The sequence below is a fragment of the Eulemur rufifrons genome, chromosome 17 (genome assembly GCF_041146395.1).
Source record: "Eulemur rufifrons isolate Redbay chromosome 17, OSU_ERuf_1, whole genome shotgun sequence".
Classification (NCBI taxonomy): domain Eukaryota; kingdom Metazoa; phylum Chordata; class Mammalia; order Primates; family Lemuridae; genus Eulemur; species Eulemur rufifrons.
The window spans coordinates 33,003,912-33,024,355 of NC_090999.1; the positions used below are offsets into that span (position 1 = coordinate 33,003,912).

Here is a 20,444-nt window from a genome sequence, read left to right on the forward strand (position 1 = left end):
TCCTAATGACCCAAATCCTGATTCCAGATAGTTAACCCAAGTACCTCTCTGCAATAAAGAGCATATTTTGTTGAGCACCTGTGATATGGGTATAGCCTTAGAATCTGAGGCCCAGGGGATTGCGTAAAGTATTCATTCCTATGGTCAAATCTTGGTCTCCTGATTTTCCACTGGAAAGTTCTATCCAAAGAGTTTTATTGCTTCTTCATCCCATGTGCTTCTAAGTTGTTTAAATCATCATCAAGATCCAGTATGCCCTGAGATAATACAAAATTCCTAGGCTTTCCACACTAACAATTCTGTGTGTTTGTAGTGGCATGAATGAGGACAGCTGCAATCTACAAGCTAACGGGAAATGATTTTGAGCATTATCTGCTATTATGGACTTTTGGGAAGCACTGTCCTATTTCATTAAAAATTACCTCTACTCGTCTTGTGAAAATTATTACGTCTTCTAAACAAGACCATGTCATGCAGTACCATTTGTCTTCTTATCTATTAATATGTTAATAAAGTGTCAGTCTAGGAATTTAGCTTCCTTTTTTGTGAAGATTAGTGAAACATAACCATTTTGACCACACTATATGGAAAATGAGTACTAATTGAGTCTTATGATGTTAGTGACAGAACTGTGTAGAACTGGAACAAATTTCCCAACTGGTAAAATTCCTTCTCAGTCTTGAGTAGCTAACCCAATTATCTCTCAGCATAGTCTTCACTACAGATCCATTGCCTAGCTCTTCCAGCTGCTTCTGAGATATTTGCACATTTATTAGTACTAATATTTAAAAGCTAAAATTTCAGTTAGTTTCTTAGCTAGCAATGATAAATTTTTAAAAAAATTATCACCTCAGTTTTCACCTTACCTCATACCTTTTGTTGAGTGTTCTTTAATATCAGGAACTTCATAAGTATTCCATAAATTACATTAATGTTTAATTAAGATTAATGCCAACATTGAACACTACCTTGGAAGTATTGTGGATTTCTATAATCTGCTAGAACACTCTCAGTGATTTCTCCTTCCCAGAATCTACCAGCTCTATATTTTTGGATGAACATCAGAACATTTTGTGTATATGTGTGTGTGTATGAGTATTCCTGTGTTTGAAAACTTGATTTAAAATTGCTTACAGTAATATGATTTTTGAAACTGATATTTCTCAGGTACTGTTCAAGGAGGGGACAACTTCCAGATGGAAATGTCACAAGTAGGATTCAGCGCAGATTACTCTCCTCAAAATGTGTGTATATCAGACAACCTCAAGCCATGCTGCCATTTGGCCTAACATTTCTGGACACAGTAGCTTTAGACATAAAGTGGGAAAACAGCCATCTAGTGATCAACAGTTCGGATTCCTAGTCACATCGTTTAGTTTCTTTGTGCTGCTGATTTACCATCTAACAACTGAAGATTTACCTTCCATTCTCTATTTCATAGGGATTTTGTATGGGGAAAAAATGATAATATACAAGAAAGCCTTTGAGTGCTCCAGGGCACAGGCACTATATTAATTTAAGGTATTATCCCTGCAGGAATTTCCTTTGAATCAATTAACTATTAACATTTGTTAAAAACATACACTCTTGTCATCAGTGTCATTGCTGAATCCTGAGTTGCTTTTGTATCATTTTCTAAGAGCCGAGACAGAAAATGGTTGAAAAGTAAAGAGTTAGGGAAAATGTGAGACGAGATTGGAATACACCACTGTCATCTTAGTTCAGGGAAGTCCATTCTTGGTTCTCAGAAACATCCACCTTTCAGGCCTCTGGTTCTAATTCAATTCAGGATATGAGAAGGGTAGAGAAAGGGTTGAAAAGATGTGAGGCCTGGGGAATATTTAGGGGGCAATAAGAAGTCAGGAGATTTGATCAGTGGGTCAGAGAACCAAGAAAAACTTATTTTCTCTAGAATAAAAAGTGCTGTTTTTGGATCATCAATCCTTAGAGATGTTTATAAAAGTTATGGATCTTTCCCTCAGAAAAAATGTAAATAAATCCACACACAGCGTATTTTATACACTATTCCATGAGGTTTTTGTACCTGCCCTAAAGCCCTTTCATGCTCCCCAGATTCAGATTCAGAGTCTGTGATTTTATTACAATCATTCACATAACCTCATGGTCTCTTGTTCCCAAAGTGGGACACATCATTTCCCTATTTGCTCTTTTTTTAATGGCTTATATTTTCTAATCCAAAATTATACCTTTGGTGTTTTCTGGAATCTAAGATCAAAAATTAAAAACAAAAAAAAAAAAAACAATATCTCATCCTGACCAAATCTGCCTTTTCCATGATTTACAGCTTTGAATATTCAAATTGCGTTTTGAGCCAATCCAGAGCAGCCTGTCCTCCCCCTGCCCTCTCCAGGGCTCACCAGTAGTTATTTCCCTTCCAATAGATTGAATGTCACAGCTACAGGTGCCTCTATCAAAGAGGTGGGATAGAGGAACATAGAGGTGCTAGAGGACAGTGGAGAAGGAGTCAGGAAGAGAGAGAATGAAAGTTGAGAATAGAATAGGTCAGAAGAGGACCTCCCAAGACATGCCTGGGATAGCAGCCACATCACTGTCTCTCCTCCATCATCAGCACTTACTGGTTTTCAAGCATGTCTCATATCCAGCTGTGAGCTTTTCTTTATGAATATGTGGGGCTGGAAACTCACTTCTGACTCCTTCCTAAAGGCTCATGAGGGTTCAGCATTGGCAAATGTATGCCTTTGAATGGATATTTGAAGATGGCTAGGTACTCGTCCAATGCTACAACTTATTACAAAGTTTTATCTACATAATACGTCATACTAAATAAAGTCCAAGATAACATAAACCATGGGAAGGCTTATTCTCCAGCACAAATGTATTAGAATAATTCTGTGATATATCAACATACATTCATATATATTTTCCATCATCATGTTTAGATTCTTTTGTTTTAATTCTAAACAATTTATTTCAATATTTTGCCTACCCTGCATTTTTATGCTTTAAAGGTTATTTGTTTTAATGATCTTCATTTTTCAATTATTTTAGGATATTCTGATGCTGGGTGCAGTGGGAGCTTTTGGCTGGAGTGGGACAGTTGTCCAGGAGACATCTCATGGGCATTTGATCTTTCCTAAACAAGCTTTTGACCAAATTCTGCAAGACAGAAATCACAGTTCCTATTTAGGTAAGGTATAACAGTATCTGGCTCAGCAAACTTAAGTCCCTTTCCTTTAAACTAGCTATTTGTTGAATCCCAGAGTCAGTTCAGCAAAATCCTTGAACTGTCATCTAATTGTCATAATTATTATATATATAGTCTCTTTGCCAATCAGGCCTTAATCCATAACTACTTAATGAAACACTATATTATACTCACAAATCTCTTCTGGTTGTTCAGGTGGTTGTAATTGCTGGAACATGATTGTGTTTCTCCAAAATGGAAATAGTTTCTAAAGGCCAATATAGTAAGTGGTAGTCTGATATTAATTTAGAGCTCTTAGTCTTCTTGTCCTTATAATAAGCTGCCACCAATTTTGAGGACCAATTATGGGACAGTTTCTGAGCTGGCTAGTCTACCTACATAAACATTCAGTTCCTTTCAGAGCTATTTTACCTTTGAGACCTAACAAGGTTACTAACTTGCAAACAACCCAGTAAATGGTAATCCAGAGTCTGCACCTGGGACTAATTCCAAGGCCTGTGTTGTTTCTGCTGTGCAGTACTACCTTTTAAATTCATTTATTCATTTGTTCAAGAAATATTTGTTGAGTGCCAAGTTCACAGGTGACTGATGAGGACAACCCAAAATCTAGGACCAGCTTTATAGGCAGAGGTCTCACGTTTGCAGGTCAAAGGGCAGGAGCAATTCATTTTAGAAAAAGAAAGACGTGCCCTCAATGCTAGACTTAGGAGCACTAGGAAGTATGCATCGCACCTGGCAGGAAAGGACTTCTGATCACCTCTACTAACTTTTTTTAACCTTATCTGGCTGAGAAATTCAGTGGTAGTCACTCATGTCTCCTTCTTTTTTAGGTTATTCTATGACTACAATTTCTACAGGAAAAAGCACCCACTTTGTTGCTGGTGCTCCTCGAGCAAATTACACCGGCCAGATAGTGCTATACAGTGTTAATGAGAATGGCAATGTCACAGTTATGCAGGCTCACAGAGGTGACCAGGTAAATCTCATTGCTTAGCAGGTGAAATTAACTTTACGGAGAACTGGGACAGGTGGGGAGCCAGTTGGGTAGATGTGGAAACTAACATGCCCTCACTGGTACTCTGTGATTGGCTCTGTAATCTGAATTTACTATATTCCTTAAACCTTCACAACAATGCTCAGAAGACCTGCCATCCCCCTTTTGACTGCTCGCTGCGAGTTTAACTAGCTTTCTAAGGTCACACAGCTTTAATGGATTGAGCTGTCATTAAAACCCAATCCTGTCTGACCTCAAAGCCTGTGCTGTTTGATTACATTCTACTTCGTATTTTTGGCTCCTCAGATTAATAATTCACAGGCATTTTTTAGTCATGACGGCAGGCGTCTAACCACTGCCTTGTAGACAAGCCCACACTAGGAGCCAAGGATCTGGAGGAGAAATAATGAGAAGGGAGTATTACGACATTATAGGGACTGAGGTTCTACATCTGAGCCTTTCAAAGCATCCAGTTGACTTTGACATTTCTAAAAGTAAGCCACCACTCTTCTCTGTCATTTTCTACTGATGTGACAGTTTGGTAGGAAGACCCTATGACAAATGTCACTTATGGCCCACGACAGCAAAGGCCTGTTGCTAGCACGAAGGCCAGCTGATTGGTTCCTGCTTCCTTACTAAGCAATTTTGACCCATGAGCTTGACACATATCTGAAATGAGCATCACTGATCTCTGACAACTAACAGAAAATGATTTTCTTCTTTGAGTCAGAGGAACTAACCACGGATTTCTCTTCTCCGGATTAAATCTGATCCTACTGTTGCTATGAAGTATCTAGCAGTAAGAAGACCCGAGTTTTTGACTTTCTTGACCACAAATTAACTATGGTCACATACTTTCCCTCCTTTTTAATATTTTAAAGAAAGATGTTTTTTAATTGTAAAAATAACAATGAAAGTGCTATGGAAGAATTATTTCTTATTCATTTCTAAATCCTTAAAAAGTGTTCACATTGGCATCCATTAAACATTGTAGAATGGAGCAAACGTTCAAAGTCCTGGCCTCTCTTATTTTACTTTATCTCCACCTACTCCTCCTGTCCTGATCTATCCAGCAACTACTTACCTGTCCCAGATCATGCCAAGGATGCTCACATCATTTGTGCTTTTCCACTTCTTTCCACTTAAAAAACCCCTTGTCCTCTTTAAGATGAGATTCAAACACTACTTGAGCTTTCAAAGCCTTCCTGACTCCCCTGTACTCCGCTCACTCAGCATTTGAGACTTGCCTCTGTTACAATCTATTTTACCACAAAAGCACAATAATTTGTTCCCCCTGCTTGTACCCCTCGTGCCATGCTCTATAACACGCCCCATGTACCTACTAAGGGTTTGTCTTGTACGTGTGGCCTTTGACCCACTGGCTTCAGTACCTGGAGTGCTGATTTAAAATGCTGTGTTCTGGATCACAGCCTAGACATGACATCAGAATCTCTAGAAATGGGTCTCAGGAACCTGTATTTTAAAGACACTTTCTTGGTGATTCTTGTCCACACTAAGGTTTAAGAATCAGGTGTTAGATCACGACACAGCCTGAAGGAAGAGAATATGTTGTCCCTTTATGTTTCCAGCACCTTGCAGGTAGTAAACACTTAATTTTTGTGTGTTGAGTGAGTGAATAAAAGTTCCATGTAATATTAGAAGTATACGAGTCCTAGGAATCTTAAGGTTAATATGCTTTGTTACTCCAGATTGGCTCCTATTTTGGTAGCGTGCTGTGTTCAGTTGATGTGGATAAAGACACCATTACAGATGTGCTCTTGGTGGGTGCACCAACGTACATGAATGACCTAAAGAAAGAGGAAGGGAGAGTCTACCTCTTTACTATCATACAGGTAAAATATATATATATATATATTAAACTGACAATTCAATTTGCTTTAATAGTGATAAATAAAAGTTAATCTGCATTTGGAAAGAAAATGTATTACTACTGAATGATAGTTAATTTGCATAAACAGTTTAGTTTATATTTCGTCATTTTTGAGGATGTCACCATTAAGTTATGATTTTTAAAAAATCACATTAAAAAGCATAACTAGAGTTTAATGTATAGTGTACTGCCATTTTTCATGAAAGGTCTTTGAACATATATTCTCTTATACAAATAAAGCCATTGAAATTTATATCATTTTTGAAATACACAGACCTTCGTGTATTTTTCAAATATCTTATGCAATTTTTCACTGTGAAGAGATAACAACAACAGGGCAGTGCTCTCTTATTATCAATTTACAGTGAAAAAGACAAATGGTACCACCCGCTTTGGAAACTTCCATATAGTCCTGGGTGCTTTCTATGTTAGTTTGTCAGAAAATGCCATTGTTTGGTGTAACATTTAGGTGTACATCCAACTCTTTTTTTTTGTAGCAACATACTGTTTATTTTGGGCATCTGAGAGCAGATGGGTGAGGCCGAAAAATGTGTCCACTAGAGAAAAGGGGAGGGCCTTGGGTTTTTTCTACATCCAACTCTTGAAATCTCCAATCTTTGCACATGAAGCTTAGCATATTTTAACATGGAAAAGCACAGTTTTTCCAACTTGTAAACTGAGCTCTCTAAATCTATGCATGTATAGATAACTCATTGAAATCCAAAGTGAAAACTGAATTAAAGGCACAAGTTAACACAGACAATTAGATGACAATAGAGGGGAAAGGATGGAAAAAGAGAGGCTGATTTATAATATAGTAAATAATATGTTCAATAGTTGTGATATTTTGTCCTACCTTATTTCTTTAAATGAATGTAAAAATTAACACATTTTTAAAGCAATTATACATAAAAAGAGTGTTTAACTAAGTATACAATAAAGGAAGGGCATATCTACTTATTTGAAAAATTAACAAATCCCAGTTTTTTTAATGTTTCTTGCTTGTCAAATATGCTGGCTTATCATTAATTGTTGAAGATGAAAAGATCTAATACTTTATCAAACTCAGTAACAAATTAATTTCTGTAAGATTGTAAAAGGAGAAAGAATCAACACTGACCCAGTTTCATGCTTGAGGAGCATTATTTTCTTGTGAAGTCATCAAATATTTCCATCCTTGATTACGAAATCTGAAGAAAAACAACTGTGTGTTTTACGAGGAAATGTCTTTTCTTTTGGGCAGAACTATTTAGTGTTTCTTATAATGGGATATTAACAATCTCATTTTCCACTTTCTGTACCATTACAACTATGCTACTATTCAGTAATTTTTAAGTAAAGTCTAAATTAAGATATTGTGTCTTATTTTGTTTTGTGTCTACTTAATTTCATGTAAGATATTAGTAGATTTTCACTAGAAAATTTTTAAATCTAAAGGTTTGTAAACAGGTGAAGATACTAATATTGAAGGGAAATGAAGACAAAGTAATGGGTACTTTTATGTAGGTCGTTCAGCTACGGTAAAGAGAATTACCTCTTTTCACCATGGTTTATGAGCAGATATCCTATGACCTTACTTATTGAAATGCTTATTTATAATTCTCATCATAAATAGAGAATTTTGAATTCTAATTTTAAAACCCTATAAAAATTGGTTTGGTCATCAATTGCTGTGAATTTTAATCATACAAGTTATGAAGTTTGCTTTAATCATTCTTTCTCTCCCTTGCAAGGGCATTTTGAGCCAACACCAATTTCTTGAAGGCCCTGACGGCATTGAAAATGCTCGATTTGGTTCAGCGATTGCAGCTCTTTCAGACATTAACATGGATGGCTTTAATGATGTGATCGTTGGTTCACCGTTAGAAAATCAGAACTCTGGAGCAGTGTATATTTATAATGGTCATCAGGGTACTATTCGCACAAAGTATTCCCAGGTAATCCATGAGCTACACGGTGATGTATTTACATGTGGATATCATCATATTAGAGCTAGAGAGTATGATGTAGACCATCCAATCCATCCCACTTATTTCATAACTTCATTCATTGACTCAACAAATATTTAGTGAGCCTCTACTATATGGCCAATTACTAGTCTAGACTCTGGGATGCTGTAAGAACAGGACAGACTAAATTCTGCTCTTATGGACCTTACATTCTAATGGAAGAGACAAATGAAAAAGAGAGAGAGAGAGAGAGATAAAATAAAGTGTTCCAGAGGGTAATAAATACTAAGGAATTTTTTTAAAGGGAAAGGAAACTAAAATAGGGAATAAGATTTTAGAGATGAGAGGTGGTATCAGGTGGCTGAAAGGGTGACTTAAGGAGGCCTCAGTAAGTAGGTAGGTTCTGAGTAAGACCTGAAGAAAAAGGGCTAAAATAGGAATCCGGACCTGAACTCGCATCCATTCATTCCCAGTCCACTGATCTTTTCAATGGTTTGTTACTTTATGTTAAAGCTTCATGCTATTTCATTAATGAAATTGTGGATGCAAGAGTGATGCAGAGATCATATAAGAAGTGATTGAAAAACCAATGGAATTTTGTGGAGACTAAGGACAACCTGGAAAGTGACTACATGGAGAATATGATAATGCAATGTAGAGGCTGCCATTTTTCTGGTTCAGATGTTGTGCGCTATAATTTTCATGTCAAATTTGCTCTTGTAGAAAATCTTGGGATCTGATGGAGCCTTTAGGAGCCATCTCCAGTACTTTGGGAGGTCGTTGGATGGCTATGGAGATTTAAATGGGGATTCCATCACTGATGTGTCCATTGGTGCATTTGGACAAGTGGTTCAACTCTGGTGAGTCAGTGAGAGCCAGACACAAACTAGCTAACTATTAATACAAATGATCTGCTGAGTAGTAGAATGGATGTCTGCACTGGTACCGTAGAAATGCCACACACATTTTATGTAAGACAGTTGGGAATTTATGTATCATAGTTTGCATAAAGGAAGAAATATGTTTTTCCTGGTGGAGAAAAAAATATATATTTTCTCACCATTAGAATAAAATTTATCTTCTGTATATGATAAAAAGACACAGTGCATAGAAAACACAAAGCCCTTGATAGCCAGGATATTTCTAAATGTTATCTTCCTAAAAACAGACTTATCTAAGCTTACAGAAAGAAAACCTCATGAGAGTACACTCACAATACTGAAAATTCAGACCACACAAATAAAGTGTAACTCATTATGTGGCTAAAAGTTATATTTTAAAATTATTAGTCATCGGCCGGGCGCGGTGGCTCACGCCTGTAATCCTAGCACTCTGGGAGGCCGAGGTGGGCGGATCATTTGAGCTCAGGAGTTCGAGACCAGCCTGAGCAAGAGCGAGACCCCATCTCTACTAAAAATAGAAAGAAATTATATGGACAGCTAAAAATATATATAGAAAAAATTAGCCGGGCATGGTGGCGCATGCCTGTAGTCCCAGCTACTCGGGAGGCTGAGACAGGAGGATCCCTTGAGCTCAGGAGTTTGAGGTTGCTGTGAGCTAGGCTGACGCCACGGCACTCACTCTAGCCTGGGCAACAGAGTGAGACTCTGTCTCAAAAAAAAAAAATAAATAAAATAAAATAAAATAAAATTATTAGTCATAAACAAGAAGCCATTATTTAGGTTTAGCTGACTTCTCATTGACCTCCATCAAAGTTAGAGATTGGGGGGAACAATAAGGGATTCAAAGGTCATGTGATTCAAGGTCAAAAATAAGTATATTGGGCTAGTGAGGGAATGGAAACAGAAAGACATTGATTACTCGATCAAGAGTCTCCATTCATTTTTATCTGTTGAAAAAGGTGCATTAAATGTTCAAATATGTCAAGAACAGAAAAACATTATTCACTGATGTTTTGTGATTTATGAGTTTAATGATACTATTTACAAATCTCACTTGTGCTTTTGAAGAATGAAATGCATTGTTTTTGTTGCAAAATGAAACTTTTATATGGAAAAAAAATTTTAAAAATAAAACTCAAAGATAATATTTAAGACTTTAAAAAACAAAAAAATATATTTACTTAGTAAAATCATTTAAGAGTAGCATACCAAGAGTAAATACAAGGTGTGATATGATAATATGACTGATTTTTAAACAATTTTACTACACCTCCCAGTGAACATCACCCTGCAGCCATCTTGGTAGGCTTCACACTTAGTAGGCTGTATGTTTTCCATACTATGACACTCCTTTTTCACATAGTCAGTGATGGCCAAACTTTTCTCTTTGAAAGTGGATTTGATCTTTTCAAAAAAGTCAAGACACACAGAATCAAATCAATATACTAAGAGTTAAGCTAGGTTAATGCCATTTTGTGGTCACATTCCCATAAGGTGATAAGATTGGTTTTTTTCTGGGCAACTCCCTGAGAATAATTTTCTTAAAAACAAGTTTACAAAATATTTAAATCAAAGACAGGCCAGACGTGGTGGCTCATGCCTGTAATCCTAGCACTCTGAGAGGCCAAGGTGGGAGGATCGTTTAAGCTCAGGAATTCAAGACCACCTTGAGCGAGAGTGAGACCCTGTCTCTACTAAAAATAAAAAAATAAAAAATTAGCCAGACAACTAAAAATAGAAATAATTAGCCAGGTGTGGTGGTGGTGTGCCTATAGTCCCAGCTACTTGGGAGGCTGAGACGGGAGGATTGCTTCAGCCCAGGAGTTTGAGGTAGCTGTGAGCTAGGCTGACACCACAGCACTATAGCCTGGGCAACATAGCAAGACTCTGTCTCAAAAAAAAAAAAAAAAGTGTGTGTGTGTGTGTGTATATATAAGTTTAAGGACATGTTTCATTTGTTGTTAAATGTTTTATAACTACTTACTAGGGAGGCCTGATAGATACAAATAATTTTTCAATTGACTGGTGTCCTTCAGATGGTAGCTGAAATTTAAAAAACTGTTTTCTGTATCTTCTCGTGGTACTTTTCAAAACAGTGAAATTACAAATTACTACTTGCTGCTTTGTAAATAGTTGAGAGGATGCACACGGGGTCATTATGATGAAGTACAAATCCCACTGGCAGAGGAATTGGAAGACCGTGGCCTCTAATTTCTTGTGGGCTAACTAGCCAGTAAACTTGTAAGTCACCAAATGACTTTGTGTCTTGGACTTTTTTATTGATAAAACAGAAGCAATATTTGTTCTACCAATTTCCCAGGAGCATTGTAAAGAAGCAAATGAGTCCATGTGTCAAATATCTAAAGGGCTGAGCCAGGGCCAGAAATCTGTAGCATCCTCCTTGAGATGGACTCCTCCGCCTTTTTCCAGTATCAGTCTAGTTGCCACCGTCACAGCCATATGCCACTCTTCAAAGGATCCCTCCCAGCCACCCAGGCAGCAAGAAAACAGCCACAACCACATTCCTCAGCCTGCCACCCCCACCTCCCCACCTTCTGTCTCCCCTAACTTTGTGAGAAGAGTGAATATCACTGCTACCAGTTGGAAAAACACAACAGAGACCATGATTTTGCACTCCACTTGCAAAGAGGTTGCAGATGCCTATCCTGAGCTCATGCACGTGTTCGTTTAATAAAAAATATTCTATGTGGATTGTGCTGTTGATACAGTCACAGACAGGAAAAGACAATATCTCTGCCTGCCATCTTAGAGCTTATGAATATAAAATACTGCTAAAGTGTTTAGACAGAGAGTGGAGAGAAAAATTCAATAACGCTGGCAGTGGGTCATCTTTCTAAAGGTTATATAACGTATGCACTTAGTAATAATGTCTCTGTTTCCATTTCTTTCTTTCAGGTCACAAAGTATTGCTGATGTAGCTATAGAAGCTTCATTCACACCAGAAAAAATCACGTTGTTCAACAAGAATGCTCAGATAACCCTCAAACTCTGCTTCAGTGCGAAGTTTAGACCTACTAAGCAAAACAATCAAGTGGGTACGTAGACCTGAAATAATCTGTACAGAGATAGGTTGGCTTACAGAGTGTTAGCCCTGAACACAACCTATATTTTGGTTTGTAGATCAAGAGAAATAAGGGGCTTTAGTTGCCTAAACTTAAATTGCCACACATTTGAGATGCCTGAGAATGGTTCGTTAGTCGTGGAAGGTTTGCTTAGATCTTCCTCCTCATCTCTAGCACATGACATTCTGATGCAGAGAGCTGTAATCTTTAAGATATAATCAAGGGCCCTCTCAACCCTATCCTTCAAGGTTCTCTTACCCACAGTTCCCTTAGTTTGTGTCCAAAACCTTGGGCACACATAGATTATGCTGTTAGTCTTAAACCAACGTGTCACTATGCCATGATCTAGATAGGGCGTGGCCAACAAAAGTACCGAGTATTGTTCTTGTTCTTAAGGAATTAATAAGCATGAAATAGTAAAAGAAAACATGGAAAGCAATATATACTGTGTGCCCAGTGTTTTAAATTTTCTAAATAATATAGAGTAAGAGTCTGAATTGTGTCCCATCAGACAAGGGAGGGTGAGGAAAACATTACGGGCAAATGTCAGCAGGAATCACCCTCTCTCTCTTGGGCTGGTCAAGTCATCTTTCACGACCTGGCTGAGGTCCCACATCCTCTTTAAAGCATTTTCTAACCACTCTATCTCACCTTCATTTGTCCTACCCCAGTAATCTCAGCATTCTTAATACACAGCCTGCGATTTAATGCTTGATTCAAAGCTACCTTCTTTCGTTTTCTGCTGTTTCATAGGTCCTCATCCCTCTTCCAGGCTGGTCCGAGTGCAGTGGTGTTTACAACTAATTGATCACAATGAGTTAAGAGTCCTTTGTTCCTTCTCCACTCCCACTGCTTCATTTGACTAGTCTTTAAAAAAAAAAAAAAATTTTTTTTTAAAAAAGGGCTAATCCCTCTTCCATCAGATTTTGGCTCCAAACTTCAGACACTGTAGATCCTGCAGGTATTTAGTTAAATGACAAATAAATAAATTAACTTACAGGCTGAAAATAAAGAAGCAGATTATTTGCTACAATCATACCAATATATAAATGAAGAAAGAACACAAGGCAGAAGTTAGATTCATATCTTGGCACACTGTTTGTATTTTCCTACTTTTCATATCCATTTGGAAGTGTTCCTTTCAGGTGTTCACACATTGACCCAGCTTTGAGTAGCATATCCAACGGAGTAGCCACGACAGTTATGTCAAAAACTGTTGCTGTATAAGGTTAAGTGCTAGTCTGCCTAAAAGATTAACTTGGAAAATGTATTAGTTGGCAGCAGTGGCTGGCCAGGCAGCCTTCCTGGCCCTGAAGTGTAGATGTGTCTCATGTGTCTTCCACTTTTTGACTATACTTCACTTCTGGTGGTGCCGCACACTCAAAAATTCTACTTTTCGAGAATTTCCTTCCCATCGACTGGCTGCTGAGGGTCTCTGGCTTTTCTTACTGTTGGGCATCTTGCCCTTGGAATCCTCCCCCCTGATGCGTTCAGGTCCCCACAGACAAGCCAAACGAGATGATCCTGAGATCATTTGTCACTTCATCGTTTGGCAATAATAATGTGTAAAACATGAGTCCCCTCTTCACAACTATGAAAGTGAATTTATAAAGCATATGGTTTCTATTAGTTACTGCATCAGGTGCACACTCCAGTTTAAGGTTAATAACATAAAAAATTAATATATTGCCTATGAGACCATAGATCATTTTTACCAAGCTGCTTGAAGAAAATTGAAAAGGATTATCGTGTGCACTAACTTTGTCCTAACTATAGTCATCTCCTCGCCATTATTTTTCCTTTGCATCATTTTCGCCACTTCTTTTTGGTTTATTTTTTTGTTTGTTTGTTTGTCTTTCACATTTTTAGAAATTTATTGCAGCAGATACCACAATCTGTATTAGTTTTTAATTGCCACTGTAACAAATTACTATACACTTCGTGGCTTAAATATATATTCTCACACAATTCTGGAGGACTGTAGTTTGACATAAACTTCACTGGGCCAAAATCTAGGGCTGTATTCTATCTGCAGGCTCAAGGGAAGGATTCATTCCTTGGCTCTTCCAGCTTCTGCTTACTGCCAGCATTTCTTGGCTTATAGCTGCATCGCTTCAATCTCTGCTTCTAGGGTCATGTTGCTCCTCCTCCTCCTCCTCCTCCTCCTCCTCCTCCTCCTCCTCCTCTTCTCTATTTTTTTCTTTTATATTTTATCTATCTTTCTTGGCCTCATTAAGCCATTGAAGTAAGAAAAATTATACAAGATCCCTAGTAAATATTTTAAAGGTAACATGTAGAATTCATGTTTTGGAATTCAATCTATAAAATATTGAATATAATAAAATAAGATAGAGTAACCCCAAATAAGGTAGTTGATGCTATGAATATCACCAGATGTTCTCTCTCAATTTTGGACAGGTGACCAGTGGACTTTAGTTGAAGGTATTGATTCTGACAGTTTAGACATTGGCTACTGACATCGGCTACTGACATCAGTTTTTATCACATATGAATAGTTATTTTTCATGGGTTGGTACTATTATCTCTGTTATAGAGATGAGGAAACAGAGGTTCAAAGAGGTTAAGTAAATTGCCCAAAGTCACAGAGCTCAAAGTTAAATTGCCCAACGTTAACACTGTGAAATTTGGACTCAAACCAAGCCTGTCTGATTCAACCCTTAGCACTGCAACGTTGCATGTGTTTCCCATGTAAGCATCTAGAATATGTCGGGCACTGTACATCTTCCCTTAGAGTTTCTCAGTTCATCCTCACAATAACAGTTAATCCTTACAACTGCATGGAAACAGAAAGAACATAGGCTCTTATTTAAAAAAAAATCCAAATTTTATTTCTGACCATGCCTTAGCTGTGTGAACGTAGGTGAATTATTTTACCTCTTTTATTCTAGTTCATAATAGAATAACAATATCCACTTTCAAGGTTTACTATAAAACTTTCATAGCATGTGAAAATATGTTAGAATGTAGGCACTCAATAACTATTCTTTTCTTTTCTGTATCTCCATATTATGGATGATGAAACTGAGGCTTGAGGGAGTAATTTGCCCAAGTTCATCCAGTAAGTTTCCTGGTGGCAAGTTCAGTGTTCTTTCCATTGCTCCAAGGAACGTTTCTCTGAATCACATTTCTTTGTATCCACAGTCAGCTAATCATATCAGAGCTATAATTACAAATGCCATATGGTGCTACCCATGGTTCACTATCCACCAATGTAAAGACTGTTTCCATATTTTCTTAAAGTCGGTTACTTTGTCCAGTAAGACACATAAAGCAGAGATGCTTTTTCCTTATAAGTTCATTTGTAATAACATTTCTTTATGATTTTTATCATAGCCATTATGTATAACATCACCCTTGATGCAGATGGATTTTCATCCAGAGTAACTTCCAGAGGGTTATTTAAACAAAATAGCGAAAGGTTCCTGCAGAAGACCATGGTAGTAAATCAGGCACAGAGCTGCTCTGAGTACATCATTCAGATACAGGTGAGGCCTCAGCATCATCTCTTTTCACCTCAATTCTTCCTAAAGACTAATGAAAGGCAAAAGTCTAAAGTGGAAGCTTATGATTAGAAATTGCTTGCCCTCCTAATGAATGACTTTCTCATCTAACTCCATCAACCAGAAGCATATTTCCTTTATGCTAACACTGGTTGTCACATTCTATTATTATGCAAGTTAGTAGTGTTAAATTTTATTTGGGATTGCAACTAAAAGGGCTGAAAATTAGATTCTTAAAGAAATTAAAGAAACAGTGCTTTCTTAAATGCTTCACAGGGAGAACTTTCAGTTGGCAATAAATTTTATTTTGATATTTTCCTATCGGGGAAAAACTTTATGCATTTTTAAGCCACTGAAAAAGATAATTCCAACTGTGGTTTCCACTATTAAAGTAAACATAGGTGAAGTATGGTGGATTATAAGGTAAAAATTATTCGTTCTAATCTTATGTCATAATTATTGTAGTTCACATGGATTTTGAAAATCTCCCAAGTAGGAAAAATGCTTTTCAGGAGAAAACCTCCATCAGGAAATTTGTTTTATAAATTACATGAATATTTCCCCTTAGAAACCACATAACAGTATTTAAAAGGGTAATTTACTCAGGAAACCACTTTACAAAGAGCTATTTAAGTACTTTCCTAGAATATGGTTCTCAGAGTTTAAGGTGAAAAAGAATTGCCAAGAAAACTTTTATAAGATACATATTGCAGGTCCCCAACACCAGAAATCTAGGTTGGAAGGTCCAAGAAACACACAGGTTTAAGGGGCACCCCAGATGTTTCTGATGTCGATGGATGGTACAGAGATCAGACTTCAAGAAATGCTCTTATACTCTTAAGAGTTGGAAAAACATAAAAGTTAATAGCTAGATAAATTAAAATCAATTATTTAATTTATTGTTCAATTTGAAGGTTGTTTGTGAAGACTTTTTTGTTGTTAGGGTGCCAATTATAGATTCTTGAAAGGAAAAAAAGCTCGTTTCCATTCTCTTCCATCCTGTGCTGAGTAGTGGATCAGATTACACATATAATAACACATCTGGGGGAGTGAAGACAGCCAGGCTGTTTTTCTTTTTTTAAAAAACCCTGTTTACTACTTGCCATCATTGCCAGTTAAAGTCCATCCTATATGCTAGGGCTGCCACCAGTTGGACAAGCATCTCCTCGTAGTCAGGCAGCTGGCCCGTGGGTAGACCTGCAAGGGGCTCAAGACTTAGGGGTAGGTCCTGCGAATGGACTAAATAATACTGAAGATACCACTTCTCAGGAAAAGGCAAGTTAGAATTTTAAGGTTTATCATTTGTACAGACATGATTCTTTCTTGCCAAGATTTGGAAAGAGGTTTATAAGAAGATTGCTAGATGACTTTCTCAACCCTGTTTTGGCATTCTTACGTTTTCATTAGACAAGAAGCCTCAAAAACTGGAAGGGGCCATGACTCCTGGAATACAGCAAATCCTCTACACTCTACACTAGAGGCAAAGTGGAGAAGTTGTACTCGTAGGTAGAGGGCTGGCCTTGGTGACTACTGAGGGATACATGCGTCATCTTATATGTGTGAAAGGGGTGACACAGCTCCTAACAGCGAGGGCCAAAAGTTGGGGAGCTTGATTTAGGATGTGGAAGTCACCTTTATTGGATTTTATAGAGCATTCAGGTTCTGTCTAAGGAAGAAAGTCCATTCTGGGCACCTTCCCTTCTAGGTCATAATTTGCTCTTCCAGAGATTTGACAAGGACACCTAAGGACTCTTAAATTCTTGGCAGTAGGAATTAGAAGGATGTAGGGTACTGACATAGTAGGCTTGTGAGTGTTTAAACTGGAAATAACATCCAAATATTTACATTTACTTGCATATTACTGAGATTACTGATGATTTTAACTAAGAATCACCGTTTCAGATTTTTACTGGACTCAAGTCTGTCTCCTAAAGTTTCTTGCATTAGATAGGCTAAAAACAGAATCAGAACAGAAGAGAAGAAGCAAGAATCTTGACTGTTCAAAACAAGGATATTCTACATAATTGAGCGCTGTGTTCTTAATTATAAACACATCTGTGGTCATTTTATTGTTTTTAAGCTGCCGTGCACTAATACATTTTGTGTGTGCACGTGCGTGTGTGTGTTTAGGAGCCCTCTGATGTTGTCAACCCTTTGGATCTGCGTGTGGACATCAGTCTGGAAAGCCCTGGCACCAGCCCTGCCCTCGAAGCCTATTCTGAGACTGCCAAGGTCTTCAGTGTAAGTGCAGCTTGCCCCTCCTGGATTTAGACTGGCTAACAAAGTTTCACAGTCACTGTAGTCCTGTTTAAAAGATACTTAGGACATAGCCTTTAAATTCTTAATTTTGAAAATGCAGTACAATTCCATATGTGTTCAGTTCCCTGGCCGTTTAGTTCCCCAAAGGCAGAGATTTTTGTCTTTCTGGTTCACTGCTCTATTTCCAGCCCCTAGAGCAGTGCCTGGCCCACCGTAGGTGTTCAATAAATATTTGTTGAAGAAATAGGTAAAAATAAAGCCAACACTTTGTGCTCACCACCCGCTTAAAAAATAAAATATTACCAATACCTATGAAGCTCTGCGTGCCACTCCCCGTCACATCCACTTTTGCCTGGATCACGCAAGCAAATCATTACCTTGAATTTTGTCTTTATCGGTGATTTTCTTTATGATTTTGCTCAACATGTGTATTCCTAAAACATTGTTTGGTTTTGCACTTTATGTAAATGGAATTGTACTGTATGTATTCTTCTGAAAGTTGCTTTTTCAACCCAAGAGCAAATGTATGGATCTCTTTTTCTTTTCTGTAGATTCCTTTCCATAAAGACTGTGGTGATGATGGACTTTGCATCTCTGATCTAGTCCTAAATGTCCGACAGCTGCCAGCTGCTCAGTGAGTTTTATTTTAAAGCTCAGTGTAAAATACAGAAATAAAAGAGACAATAGAGTATTTTAGTCAAATGAATGTTTATGGAGTTTTTTCTACAAAAGAACATTCATAAATAATAAAGACATTTGAAGACTAAATTTCAATTTCTATTAATACATCCACATAGGAGTAAAACAATAAGAAACATAGAACTATCTGCATTTGAATGGTTTCTTTCCCTCTAATGTAATAGCAACAAAAAAGAAAATCCAATAGCATTTACTTATTTATCGTTAGTATCATTTTAAAGATAGTTTATTATTGAGCAATTTTCTCAGTATTCTAATTAAATATAAAGAATATACTTTTTAAATGAGTGAGTTTTTGAACACTGGCCTTTTTTAAAAACCTTAATGGCTTTCTTTTTTCTCCTTTTTTCTTTTAACAGGCAACAACCCTTTATTGTCAGCAACCAAAACAAAAGGTTAACATTTTTAGTAACACTGAAAAACAAAAAGGAAAGTGCATACAACACTGCAATTGTTGTTGACTTTTCAGACAACTTGTTTTTTGCTTCATCTTCTATGCCGGTATGTTATGACACCCTGAACTTACCACCGCTGTGTTTCATACTTGTTATCAATCACAGTCTTCTCCACATCCTCTCAGTTAATGAAGAAGTGCCTTAACCCTCAGCATGATCCATCCTAACTCTGTGGCTTCTGACTGGTTAACCACATGAGAACATAGTCTGGCTCTGTATCTAGACCAATTCTGCTTCACAGCTTGGGTCAGTTTTTCCTTTAGCCTGAGACCTGGCAGCAGTATCTAGACACTCCCGTAAGCCTTCTCGAGCCATCAGTGTGATGAGGCTGCCGTGGTCCTCGCTGATGCTGTGCACTTGCTCTGAGACGTTTGAGTTCCAAAGCTTAGTCCCAGCTTTGCAGCCACAGGTCTTGCTACTGCCAAGTTGATGCATTCCAGCAAAGCCAATTAATCATGCTGACTTGATCACTATACCAGGAACACCCTTGACCACGAGTGCCCCCTGGTCCCTTCTCTACTGCCAAACAATGAAGAGAAAAAAGGAGAGAAGGGAAAGAAAAGCTGAGATTTTCCAAATGAGTTACTTGATTAAACAATGGCTTCATTTAGTTTAAAGTTAATATGTTACTATGAACTTAAAAGATTTAGCGTTCTAAACCTATCCTGACTTTTGGTGTTTAGATGTCCTATGCCAAATGGCAACTGCTTAAAGTGGGGGAAAAAAAAAACCCTGAGGAAAACTAAAAATGATCCTTTAAATTATTTAAAATATTAACACCAACATATGATTTTGTTTCCTTCTCTCAAAAATGCAAGTTTCAAATATATTGAGAGAAAGGTATTCCTAAAAATAGCATTTCTGAATATTAGATTAAAGCTATTTGTGCTTCTGAAATATAAAAGCTATGATTTCCTTCTGGGAAAAAAATTCTAGTATTTAATCTCTTTTTTGGCTTGTTGGGTGTCCTGGTTATCTTTACTGTTAGCAATAAAAACATTGTATTAGCCACTGGGACAGTAGAAGATTTCAAGTCTTGAAGGCTAATAAACTATTTCCATATGAACCAACCTTACTGTTGAAATGTCCCTGTACCTCTTTCAGCATGTGTATTCCTACACACACACACACACACACACACACACACACACACACGTTGTATGCTAATTGATTTCTGTTGTTTCCTTCGTCTTGTTTAGGTTGACGGGACAGAAGTAACATGCCAGGTTGCTTCGTCTCAGAAGTCTGTTACCTGTGACGTAGGCTACCCTGCTTTAAAGAGGGAACAACAGGTATAACTTGCATTTCATCCTCAAATCCATGTGAGCCTCTCCTCAGCACTCGTGTTAATTTACCAACATAACATATCCTCTGTATTAGATATCCTCATATGATAGGCATCACAAAATAACTGGCTACATATTAGAGGAACTTTTAATATCTGAATTTTTTCTTTAAATTATTAATGAAAGTGGGATTTCCCCCATGCAATTCATTCCAAATA

At 37.4% G+C, this 20,444-nt stretch overlaps 1 protein-coding gene across 1 annotated transcript in view; it reads left to right on the plus strand.

The window, feature by feature from the left end:
* The window catches only part of ITGA2 (integrin subunit alpha 2), a 73,591-nt gene that overhangs the window by 38,527 nt on the left and 14,620 nt on the right, over window positions 1-20,444 (plus strand). The window contains exons 10-21 of the mRNA XM_069492229.1: window positions 1,168-1,244; window positions 3,031-3,169; window positions 4,018-4,163; window positions 5,891-6,034; window positions 7,806-8,009; window positions 8,745-8,881; window positions 11,840-11,979; window positions 15,361-15,512; window positions 17,658-17,768; window positions 18,338-18,420; window positions 18,845-18,986; window positions 20,140-20,232. Of these exons, the coding sequence (XP_069348330.1) occupies window positions 1,168-1,244; window positions 3,031-3,169; window positions 4,018-4,163; window positions 5,891-6,034; window positions 7,806-8,009; window positions 8,745-8,881; window positions 11,840-11,979; window positions 15,361-15,512; window positions 17,658-17,768; window positions 18,338-18,420; window positions 18,845-18,986; window positions 20,140-20,232 (1,568 nt within the window). The remainder of the gene's footprint in view (window positions 1-1,167; window positions 1,245-3,030; window positions 3,170-4,017; window positions 4,164-5,890; window positions 6,035-7,805; window positions 8,010-8,744; window positions 8,882-11,839; window positions 11,980-15,360; window positions 15,513-17,657; window positions 17,769-18,337; window positions 18,421-18,844; window positions 18,987-20,139; window positions 20,233-20,444) is intronic.